The sequence below is a fragment of the Drosophila takahashii genome, chromosome 3L (genome assembly GCF_030179915.1).
Source record: "Drosophila takahashii strain IR98-3 E-12201 chromosome 3L, DtakHiC1v2, whole genome shotgun sequence".
Lineage (NCBI taxonomy): Eukaryota > Metazoa > Arthropoda > Insecta > Diptera > Drosophilidae > Drosophila > Drosophila takahashii.
This window is the reverse complement of record NC_091680.1, coordinates 31,636,913-31,649,890: the sequence shown is the minus strand read 5'-3', so window position 1 is coordinate 31,649,890 and position 12,978 is coordinate 31,636,913. Positions and strand designations below refer to the sequence as shown.

Below are 12,978 nucleotides of genomic sequence, written 5' to 3'. Positions count from 1 at the left end.
CAAGGTAAACTTACCAATAATCAACTATACTAAATATTCATCTTACAGAAAATGTCAACGAGTGGTCGCTTGGCTTCTTAGGGCAAAGAGTATCTGGCTTAAAAATGAATGTTTAAAGGGTGTACTAACAGTAGAAGAATTAATGGCAGCCGAAGTGACCTTATGCCGCTGGGTACAAGAAGAGAGCTTTGCTAAAGAAATTGCCTTATTGCAACATAATAAGCCCATAACAAAGGATAGTTCCATTTTTTTACTTTCTCCATATATGGAACAAGATGGATTGTTACACCTCTCTGGTAGAATTGATGAAGCAACATTTCTTCCCGAACAAGCCCGTCGACCTATTCTTTTACCAAAGGACCATTATTTTTCGGAACTCATAATTCGACACTTTCATGAAGAATTCCACCATCAAAACTCGGCTATTACTATAAATCAAACACGTCAGAAATTTTGGATCCCAAACATAAAGACAATACTAAAGAAGATCTGTCGTACATGTACACAGTGTATCATCACCAAGAGCCAACCCAGTTCACAGTTGATGGGCCAACTACCAGCTGAACGGGTAACTCCATATGTCCGACCCTTTACTTACACTGGTGTTGATCTATTCGGGGAGTAATTTTCACGTGTCTGACTGTTAGAGCAACCCATTTGGAACTTGCTGAAAACTTATCCACCGATGCCTTTATTGTCTGCTTACGCAATTTCATCAATCGTAGAGGAACTCCATTAGTCATTCGAAGCGGCAATGGATCGAATTTCATCGGGGCCAAAAAAGAGTTAAATGACAACAGCAGCTTGTTTGATTTTGATGCCTTAATAAGCGAAACTTCGAAAAGAGCAATTAAATGGATATTTAATTGTCCAGGACAGCCCAATGCAGGAGGTTGTTGGGAACGGCTGATCGGTATAGTTAAAAAACTATTAAACAAAACTCTTCGAGATGTTACACCCCCGGTTGAAACTCTTCGATCTGCTCTAATTGAAGCGGAGAATATTTTGAATTCACGACCTCTTACGGACATACCTCTTGCACATATAGACGACGAACCATTGACTCCAAATCATTTTTTGATGGGATGTTTGAATTCTACTCAGACACCACATACACCGGAAGCGGCCATTTGTCTTCGCAAACAATGGAGAATCGCACAAACCCTTAAAGACCGAATCTGGAAACGCTGGGTGACAGAGTATTTGCCTCAATTAATCCGTCGACAGAAGTGGCACACAACTAACCCAAACGTTAAGATCGATGATTTAGTACTCATTATGGATCCCAACTTACCCCGGAGTGCGTGGAAAAAGGGACGAATTACAAAACTGTATCCAGCACGTGATGGACAAGTGAGATGTGTTGATGTTCAGACTTCGAATAACACTATACGTCGACCAGTCTTAAAGCTTATCAGGCTACAATTTAATGGTGAATCTCAGCGCGATTCACAGGAGGGGGGGATGTTATGATTTCATTCTTAATAATTTGCCTTATTTTAATTTGAATATATCTATAATAATATCGATACTTCAAATGTGTTACACTGTTAATTTAGTATATTTGTAGGGATATCGATAATTGGTATCGCCAGAAACGAAAGACACGGACACACTATTTTTGTGAGGGGATTGTGTGGAAAATTGTGAAACGGAGCAGTAGCGTGGATAAAAGACAAAATTGAAACGCATTTGAATTAAATAAATTGTTTGAAAGTAAATTTGTGTGTTTAAATTTACGAAAGGTGACAATTACCAAGAGACGGTTTCTATCGTTGAAGAAACGACTGCAAAAAGATCAGGAAATAAAAAAAACAGGTAACTGTTGTAAGTTTTATTTTAAAAATCACACTTTAACAGTTATTTTCTGATTTGTTAAGTAAAACTCAAAGAATAACTGTTATTTTTTGAGTTTTATAATAAAAGTTGACAAATAACAGTTATTCGTCGTGATCAAAAATAAAACTCAAACTTGATTTATGGCGATTTTGTGAGTAAAAAAAATTTTAAAAAAATATAGGTAAAAAAGATGCGCGGTTGCCTTTTTGAAAAAAATTTTAGTAAGTTATATAAAGCACGGGTATCATTATTTTTTTTAATTATTTCATTTTTTCAAAAATGTCAAAGGAATAACTGTTATTCATAAAAATCAAAAAATAACAGTTATTTTTTGAGTTTTATTATAAAAATCAAAAAATAAAAATCATTACGGATTTATAAACTACAATGGCTAATAAAAATTGTGGTGTATTTAAAAAATTTTTAATACCCTTCTAAGTGCGTGATTTTTTTGTATAAAAAATTTACAATAACAGTTATTTTTGTTCCCTGAAAAAAGGATACATAGAGCTCATGAAAGAGTATGAAGCTCTTGGGCACATTAAGGAAGTACCCCATTTACATCTTCCAAACCCCATTACTTTATACCCCATCATTGCGTTCTCAAACCCGACAGTCAGACAACTAAATTAAGAGTTGTATTTGACGCATTAGCAGTGACATCTTCCGGGAAATCATTGAACGATTTAATGCACAAACGTCCTACAGTGCAAAACAGTTGAAACAAACATTGAAAAAATGTAGCGGAAAGTGGGGCAATTTCGTCACAATATCTCGGAATCCATAGGTCGTAAAAATATATAATTTTTTTGTTTTAGTCCTTCAAGACGGCATGACACAACCAATGCATTTTTTTTGGACAGAAGGCCAAGATAATTAAGCTATAATATTAAATGTGTTTTATTAGTTCAAAAGTTAAATTTAGTTCTTGACGAAATTTTTTCTGTATGCCACAATTGATAAGGGATAAGATACAGGTTTTTTTTATATAATACACAGTGCACACTGGTCGGAATGACCAATTTTTTTGCATAAATTCCAAAAATGTTCATAGAGCGCTGTAATTTGGCACATTTGATAATAAGATCATTATAAAGATATATACAAACTTTCAGTTTGATCTGGACAAGCCTACATTTACCGAACATATTTTGCGAAGCTCAGTGTTAACTAAATGAGTAATAGAAAGGTAATTTTTTTTTTTTGGTTTTTTTGTAATAGAAAACAATTATATTTTAGTAAATTAAACAACAATATTTACATTTTTAAATTTCCACTGCTTTCTTCTTTACTCAGGTTATTGCGATACCAAATGTCGAGCAGCGTGCTAGGACTGAACTCAACCTTGTCTGTAGCTTGAGGGGAAAGATAGAACGGGCAGGAACGGGCAAATACAATTAATGAATTCGTATAATTTATATATTTAAACATACTGTTGCAGACTTACTTTTGTATAGCGAGTCATAGCAGATTAGTTATATTCCACAAAACACGGACACTTTGGTTAAAAATATACTATTTTAAGACAATACAAAAACGGTTAACAATATAAACAAATAACACAAATATTCAAATAATGAATTTAACCTATAATCTAGATATCTTAAGCAATATTATCCATTTTTTATACCCGTTACTCGTAGAGTAAAAGGGTATACTAGATTCGTGCAAAAGTATGTAACAGCTAGAAGGAAGCGTTTCCGACCCCATAAAGTATATATATTCTTGATCAGGGTCACTAGCCGAGTCGATCTAGCCATGTCCGTCTGTCCGTCTGTCCGTCTGTATGAACGCTGAGATCTCAGAAACTACAAAAGCTAGAAGGTTGAGATTTCCCACACATATTCTTTGGCTTCCTACGCAGCGCAAGTTTATTTTAGCCGAGCGCCACGCCCCCTCTAACGCCCACAATCGCCCACTAACGATTTTAAAATGGGTCCTGCGCCCACATCTTTAAAGATTTCCGAGAAGTATAAATGCAATTTTGTTGTGTATATTTATACCTATCGAAATGTAGAAGACATTTTTCAAATCGGACCATTCATTAAAAAGTTATACGCTTTATAAATTGTCAACATATATCTATCTCCCTCGCACTCCCTTTAGCTGAGTTACGATTATTAGTCAGGACACCAACCCGACACAGCGTTCGCACTCCCTTTAGCGGAGTGACGGGTATTAGATAGTCGGGACACCAACCCGACTATAGCGTTCTCTCTTGTTTTAATTTAAATTGTTGCACAAAATTAAAAATAGCGAATTGTCAAACTTAATTAACTATTTTCCGCTTCTTTCTGCTTGCAAGCAGCTGATCGGTCAACGAACTTTGCGGCCCTAGCAAAACTCCAGACTTGCAAATATTCAACTTAAAATTATCGATTGTTTGTAGTTGAAGAATAAGAATATTATAAGAATATTAAAGTTAATTCAATATAGGACATCAACAAAAATGGTACGCTTGATCAGTGTAGCATATTTACAGGCGTTAAACTACCTACATTTTTCGGGTGACGAAATTGCCCCAGTGGTGTGGCGATTTTAACCCCCCCCCCCCTGTGGCGGAATTGACCCCAGTTTGGTGCTAACCGCATTCAACAATAAAAATAACAATAATTTTTTATTAATCACCAAGTTAATAAAAAAATATGGGAATGTCACATTTTAAAGCTTGGTGCTAACCGCATTCAACAATAAAAATAGAAATATGATAACGTGTCTCAAGATGGACAAAAAAAGCTTTGAAAAAATGCTGACGAAATTGCCTTACTCTCCCCTACTGGCAAATTTGAATAAATCCAAATAATCAACAATATCAAATGATCGTCTGGAGAAATGATCCGTCAGAAAGGCTTAAGTTGTATCGGTTAAAAACCGTCACTTATGTCATTTGAACAAGTCAACAGTCGTGTTTTTCTGCCGCTCCGCAAAAATCAACAATTTCTTGGAGATATCCGCAATATCGTCGAACAAAATACTAATCAAAACAAACATAAAGCAACTACAAACTAAAATTGGCATTTTCGTTTTGGTTAAGCACATTAAAAACACTAAAAGCAAAAGTTAAAATCTTTAGTAGCAATCACACACAAATAAACGAAAATAAAAGCCTGCTAAAGAAAAACTCAAAAACGAAAGAATAACAGGAAACACTCAAACAGCTGTACACACTCAAAAAAACCAGAAGAAATATACTGCTACAAAATGTCGTCGACTTCCACTGCACCGCCGACGAAGGGCACCCGGAACAACGCTGGAACAGCTAGCGACCGAGTTTCTGACGTCCACAACTATTGCAGCTGCCTAAGGTCCGCTACCAAGAGCAGACCGACCAAATCGCGAACCACGTCCGGGATGCAGAGCAGCGCATCCTCAGCAGCCTCATGGATCGCCTGGAGCTGATCTCTGGTGAGGTTAAACAGATGTTTGCTCGAGTCACTAATTTGGAACGCGACGTGGTCGATCTTCGAACTCAGAGAGATCGGTTGAGTTAGCGGGTTGAGCGGCTGAACCGGGAGGTAGCGGGCTGGCGAGAACTGGGAGGTCTAGAGGCAAAACAGGCAGTCCAAAACATGGCAAACAGTGCGTGTGAACTGCGAATCCACGGGGTTCCCTTTGTGGAGGGGGAAAATGTACGAGCTCTCTACAACCAGCTATGCTATAACCTGCAACTGGCTCCTCCACCAAGGGTACGAGAAATTTTCCGAGCTCAAAAATCATAACAAAGGCATGTCGATCCCGTGATCATTATGAAATTTAAAAAACGTTCATGAGAAAATCACCCTTCTACGCGAAATCGAAATCGCAAGCATAAAAAACCACTAAGCTTGCATTTATTGAAAAAACAAAAAGTTCTCTCAGCAGTGTTTACTCGGCGTGGCCTTATACACGTCCGCTGCAATGAAAGAGAGGGCGTTCACTGCATCGATCGCATCAAAGACTTTTGTCTCTTACACTCCAAAAAAAGAAGTCTTCTGCTCTCCCCCTCTCTTCAACCGCCTCTCCCACTGCCTCTTCAGCTGGTCCTGATGGCGCTGCATGTGTTTCAAATACGCAGCACTCTTAATTAAGAAAGGTCTAGTATTAGTTTCTTATCAGAAAATCTACTTTTATTTTAATGTCAATCCTTTAAATATTGAGTTTGCGCCTCCAATAACCTTTTATTTGTTCAATGCAGGATGAGACAGGTAGTTTCATAACTGGTGCCCTGATAAAAAATATTAGTAATTACCGAAAGGGTCTTAAAGTCGTTCACCTAAATCAGGGGTGCTCAGTCCTATGGCACACGAGCACAATTGTTTTTGTAATAGCACTATGCATACGGCAGTGCACTCGCAATGCTTGCCTATGCACTAACCGAGTCCTCTTTGTGTCGCTCTCCGTAAGAGATAAGAGCGAGCCAAGCCAACAACAAATTCCATTGAACTTTTTTTTCTCCTCAACTCACAATGCAAAGTGTTGTTGTCTTGTTCTCGGCTCTACACTGACACTTTTTTTTGCTGCGTTTTTGATAGAATTTGATTTAAGTTTGATTTTAGTTTATTGTGGACCAGCGACGCGTGCATTTCATTGGATTTCTTTGGCATGTCGTTAAAATGAGTGATGCATTGGCAAATGATTACTTTGAAATTAATTTTAGAGGTGAAAGACAGTGCTTAATTTGCCACAAAGTTTTGTTGGCTGGAAGAACTTATTTTCGCGAAAGGCATTTTAAGGCTGTGCATGAAGAGGATGCAGTAAAAGGCTTAATTCCAAATTATAAAGACCTTTTAATGCGATTTTATGACTTTGATGCGCAACAAATTCTTCAATTTATTGAAACTAATTTCGAAGAAATACAGGAGCAAAAAAATAAAATATCGTCAAATTTCGAGAAAAATTATAAACCGGCATTAAAAGCGTCATACATAACTAGCTTAGCTATTGCTAAACAGTGCAAACCATTTTCCGATGGCCCGTTCATTAAGAAGGCATGCCTGGAAATTTTAAATTGTTTTGGAGAAATTGGCAGAATATCAGCTGATGTAATCCAGACTGTTCATTTGTCGAGATGTTCGGTAACTCGCAGAGTTGAAGAACTTTACAATTATTTGGATACGTTGTTAAACAACAAATTGACGCTTTGCTCTTATTTTTCCATCGCTTTGGATGAGTCTTGCGACATTTCTGACGTCAGTCAATTAATACTAGGAATTCGAATGGTTGACAAGGATTTCAATGTCACTGAAGAGATTTTCGCACTTATTCCACTTATGGAAAATACAAGGGGAGTCGATATTTTTAATGCGGTAACCGAAAGGTTACAATTAAAAGATGAAAATATCAACAAACTATCCGCAGTATGCACAGATGGTGCACCTGCTATGCTGGGGAAAAATAATGGCTTTATTGGGCAATTAATAAAAAATAATATTCGTGTGCCATCCTTTCATTGTGCCATTCATCAGGAGGCCTTGAGTACCAAAGGGACAAATAATATTCACACAATGAAAGTTGTGGTAAAAATTATCAACAAAATACGAGGAGGTCATAATTCTTTAACCCACCGCAAACTTAAAATGTTTCTTGAGGAATGCGAAAGTCAATATAAGGACCTACTTATGTTCACGGAGGTGAGATGGCTTAGTCGGGGAAAATGTCTTGAACGATTTTTTGAATTACGTAAGGAGGTGGTGGAATTTCTGGATCTCAATATGCCGAACTTTGAATTTTTAAATGAAATAAAGTCGGAAGAATTCAATATTAACCTTGCGTTTTTGACTGATGTTACAACACACCTCAATACCCTTAACAGCTCTCTTCAAGGCAAAAATAAGAACATATTTAATTTAATCGGTTCCATTGAAGGATTTAAAAAAAAAAACAGACGTATTTCTCTTTGATTTGCAATTAAACAAATTATATTCGTTTCCGTCCTTAAAATTAGTTTTTGATGAATTCAAAATTTCTACCTATAATTTCACAGCATTTAAAAACCATATAATTGCTTTAAAAGTTAATTTTGAAAAAAGATTTACCGATTTCGACGATATCAAAAATAGTATGGATATTTTTTTTAATCCAATAACCTGCAACATACTTAAACAAAATCCTGAAGTTCAATTGGAATTATGTGACCTACAATGTGACTTGGAAATGAAGACAAGCAATTTAAAAGGAATTGATTTCTGGAAATTGGAAGGTGCCAAAAAATACCCGTCTATACGGAGCAGCATATTGAGGATGTATTCGATGTTCGGAAGCACATATATTTGCGAAAGTGCTTTTTCAACTTTAAAATTAATTAAAAACAATCATCGAAGCCGTATAACCAATAATCATCTGGAGGCATTATTAAAATTATCTACAACTAAAATAAATATAAATATTGATACTTTTCTAGATCAAATGTAAATTTTTAAGTGAAATAACCAAATGAAGTAACCAAAATTATTATTTTTCAGAATTTAACTTTTTTTTTCTCCCAGTGTTCATTTTGTAGCAATAAACGGCGTCGATACATGTGTGCGTGTGTTTTCTTTTGTTTGTGTTGGTAAGTGCACTGCCGTAAGGCCGTTTTGAGCACCCCTGACCTAAATGCACAAAGCTTACTTAATAAAATATATGAGTTCAGATTAATTTTTTCCCAGTCAAATGTAGTTGTGATATGTGTGTCCGAGACGTGGTTTTTGCCTGATTTATGTGATTTGTCAATTGTTTGTGATGGTTATGTTGTATAATTCAATTCGAAATTAAAACGTAATGTTAAATGTAAACAACCAAGTAAATGTCCGATAGAATAAATTTTTTTAGAAATTACAAATAGAGTATATAAGAAACTTCTTCTCGGCTGCATATACAGACCCAACCGTACCATCGACTATGAGCCAATACTCAGCGTTATCGCAGATATTTCGCTGTTGTACTCAGACGTCATACTGGCAGGCAATTTTAATAGCAATCTGCTGAAAGAGAGCCATCTTTTGAATGGTAGTAAAATTTTACCTTTTTCCAGACATGACTTAATATTCTATAACCAATTACAGAGACTGTAAGAACATTGACCTAACAGGACTTCAGCTGTAATTTACAACTTGTGACTGGTCATCCATTTACCAAACTTCCAATGTTGATTGTCCATTGCATGTTTTAAATAATAATGTCCAGTACCTGTTTAGCAAATGTGTGCCGTTGAGAACTAAAGTGATTAAGCCGATGCAAAATCCTTGGTTCAATAACGAAATTAAAAATCTAATCTATCAGCGAGATGTTGCCTACCGCAAATGGAAGCGCTACAAAACTGAGGACTTAAACAACAATTACAATGAGGCTCGAGCAATTGTCAATAAAAAGATTAATTCTGCTAAATGCAGATTTTTTAAATCCAAATTTGAAAATTGCTCTTCTGCTAAGCTATGTTGTGCCGAAATTAACAAGTTAGGAATAGGAAAATGCACACAGAAGACTGAACCAAACGCCGATGTCAAAAAACGTAACCATAAATTTTCTGAAATTGATGTACCTGAATACTGTACCTATCTGTAATAATAGATTTAGTTTCATGTGTGTCAATTCGTGTGATGTCCTTGCTAGTATTCTTAAGGTAAAATCCAATGCTGAAGGCCCGGATAACATAATCCCTAAATGTATTAAATTGTTACTTCCCATGTTGTCCCACGTCACCCATATTTTTAATACTGCGATAACTACGTGTTCGTTCCCTACAGTATGGAAAAAAGCCAAAATTCTTCCTATTTCGAAACCAAATAATGACTTCAGCCCCACATCAATACTTCCCTTCCTGTCAAAAGTTCTTGAAAACCTTATGTCCTCCCAAATACGTTTGTATTTTTTGCACGACAATTCACTGTTACACGACAAACAGTCTGATTGAAGAAGTTGTATTAGTGCCATTACTGATATTGTGGAAGATGTCAGCAGCTTGATAAAAATTGTGTTACATTTTTGACTCTACTTGATCACAGCATAGCCTAAAAATATTTTTAACTTTTCGAGCACAGCGGTCAAGCTTGTTAAATCCTACCTAACAGATCGAGTGCAAGCTGTAGTCTCTGGGATGAATATGTCCTCCTTTAGGCAACTTACAAGGGGAGTACCTCAAGGATCTGTGTTAGGGCCATTGTTGTTTTATAAGTATAAGTAACAAAATGTTATCCATAATTGAGAAGTGGGCTAACAATAACGGCTTGGGAATAAATCCAAAAAAATCAAAGTGTATCGTAATCAGTAGAAGGGTGATCAACACAAGTGTTCTCCCAAAGTGGGCTAACAATAACGGCTTGGGAATAAATCCAAAAAAAATCAAAGTGTATCGTAATCAGTAAAAGGGTTGTCGACACAAGTGTTCTCCCAAAATTATATATAAATAATACGGCTATTAGCTAAGAAGATCATGTTGTAAATTTTGGCATAACTTTCAGCAAAACCTTATTATGGAGCAAGTATAAAGCTAAAGCAACTGATCGAACATATGGTTTGTTGCGTCAGCTTTCAGGATCAAAATCATTTGTACATGAACAAATAAGATTACACTGTGCAGCATTTTTAGTGCTTTTTAAATTTACCTCGATGGATGCTATATTTTTGGATTCGTTACGAATTCCCAAGTTAAACTGCGTTTTTCAAAAAGTTCCCCGACGCAAGGATTCTTAGCAAAAGGACCTCAAAGTTCGAAAAACGCTGAAATTGGCCAACTTTGCGGAGCTCTCAGAGGCAAATGGATGCATGGTTTGATTCGATGTTAAAGTTTTTTTAAAGATACGCCCTTTATCTTTTAAACCCCATACTTAAAAAATTTTTAAGATTTTTTTTAAGGCAGAAACAAATTCTAGAAAACATAGTCAAAAAACTTAAAAACATACAGCTGCGGTCAAAATAGTAGTAGTGTTGCCGCCCTGTGTTTTTAAAAGTTTGTTGTTGTAATTCATCTTCTTCTGGTGATATTGTATTGATTATAATTTTACTATTGGACTAATTGGATAAGAAAAAATTACAACATCAAACTTTTAAAAACACAAGGCGGCAACACTGCTACTATTTTGACCGCAGCTGTATGTTTTTCAGTTTTTTGACTATGTTTTTTGGAATTTATTTCTGCCTTAAAAAAAATCCTAAAATTATTTTATGTATGGGGTTTGTAAGATAAAGGGTGTATCTTTTAAAAAACTTTAACTTCGAACCAAGCCATGCATCCATTTGCCTCTGAGAGCTCCGCAAAGTTGGTCAATTTCAGCATTTTTCGAACTTTGAGGTCCTTTTGCTAAGAATCCTTGCGTCGGGGAACTCTTTGGAAAACGCAGTTTAACTTGGGAATTCGTAACGAATCCAAAAATATAGCATTCATCGAGGTTAATTTTTGATGCTGCATAGTGTTATTAATCTCTAAAGCTATTCTTGTTCCCACTCTCTTCTATGGCATAGAAATTTTTGGTCACTGTGACGTGCGTGATACGCGCACACTAGTAGTTGCCTTCAACGCAGTTTCCCGTTATGTTTTTAATTTAAGACGATGTGACTATGTATCACATTAGGTTAGCTTAGGTTAACCCGGACGGCCCTCACGGGGCCACGCATAGGCCAATATGGCCCTTAGTTATCCGGTTGATGCGCATGAACCTTGAGATAAGTTAAGAGGTTTTTATGTCCATAAGGATCGAGGTGTTTTTGGCGATGGCAAGTAGTTCTCCTGGTTCCTTGCTGGAGGCGTCTCCTAGTGATGCCAGTACTGGGGCACCGAGGTATCTTCTTCTCGCTCTTGATAGAGTCGGGCAGTTGCAGATAAGATGTTCCAGGGTTTCGATAGCCCCCGATTCATTACATTTTCTGCAGGCGCGGCTGTTGAGTATTCCGAGTGTGGTTGCGTGTGATGCGGCCAGACAGTGGCCTGTAAGGATTCCCACTAACAGTCTGCAGTCTTACCGTGGTAGACTCAGTACATACTGGCTGAGTTTGTCGTTGCGCTCTTTGCACATAGTTCTTGAGATTCGGCAGGTCTTGGTATTCCTCCACCTGCTTTTTGCTCGCGTGTCCGCCTGTTTCTCCAGGGCGCTTTGGAGCGTTCGGAGGGAAACAGGCACGTTCTGTCGTTCGCCAGCTCTGCGCCCTCCTTTGCAAGAACGTCAGCTGTCTCGTTGCCATCGATGCCCTGGTGACTGGGAACCCAATAGATCCGCACTGACTTTGTCGTGCTACGGTTGTCTAATGCCTCCCTGCTCGCCATCACATTTTTTGGAACTGACTGTTGACGACTTCATGGATTTTATCGCCGCTTGGCTGTCCACGACCAAGTTGACCACATCGTGTGGTCGGTTTATATTTTGAACCACTTCAGCAGCTTTCCTTATGGTGAAGACTTCAGCCTGGAATATGCTGCAGTCGTTCGGTAGCTTAAAAGACAGCCTTTTTGCAGGGTCCGTACAGTATACGCCCGCTCCTACTCCTCCTTCCATCTTGAAGCCGTCCGTATATATATTGAGGTGTTGAGACTGGTCCCGACCCGTTTTCCAGTCATCTGGGCCCATGAACGAGGTTGTTTTAACCTCCGGGAACGTTCTGGGGGTCATATTGTCCGTTTTGTTGATCATGCTTTGGCCGATTGAACTATGCCCGAAGCTTTGCGCCGTCATGTTACCTGATGCAACTAGACGTTGTGCTGCCTTTCCTGCAGTCAGTTGTGCGTGGTTGTCTATTGGGTCGACTCCGAGGATCGTTTCTAGAGCTTTAGTTGGGGATGACTTCACCGCCCCCGTTATGCAGACCAATGCCTGCCGCTGAATTCTCTCCATAAGCTCGGTGTACGTCGTCTTTTCAGTGGCTTGCTACCACACTAAGGCTCCATACAGCAGAGTCGAACGCACCACCGAGATGTAGATCCAGTGCATCAGAGCAGGTGACAGGCCCCATGTGCTGCTAAGCATTTTCTTGGTTGTACATAGCGCAATGGTGGCCTTGGCCACCACTACATTGGGTCTCCATGCCAGCTTGCAGTCCAGTACTGTGCCTAGGTTCTTGACCTGTGTTTTTGGGGTCAGCCTGGTTATGCCGATTTTCAGGGGGGTCCATTTTGGTACCTTGTATCTCTTTGTAAAGAGAATGAGGTTCGTTTTGTCCGCATTGATACTGAGTCCCACCTTTTCCGCCCAC

At 37.9% G+C, this 12,978-nt stretch overlaps 1 protein-coding gene across 1 annotated transcript; it reads right to left on the bottom strand.

Annotated features, from left to right (window-relative positions):
• Positions 1-11,462: 11,462 nt before the first annotated feature.
• Positions 11,463-12,461, bottom strand: LOC138912959 (uncharacterized). Its single transcript, XM_070215002.1, has 3 exons — positions 12,075-12,461; positions 11,776-11,980; positions 11,463-11,719 (listed from the first exon to the last, which is right to left on the bottom strand). Exons 1-3 carry the CDS (start codon positions 12,459-12,461, stop codon positions 11,463-11,465), a joined length of 849 nt encoding a protein of 282 aa, XP_070071103.1.
• Between the last annotated feature and the right edge of the window lie 517 nt (positions 12,462-12,978).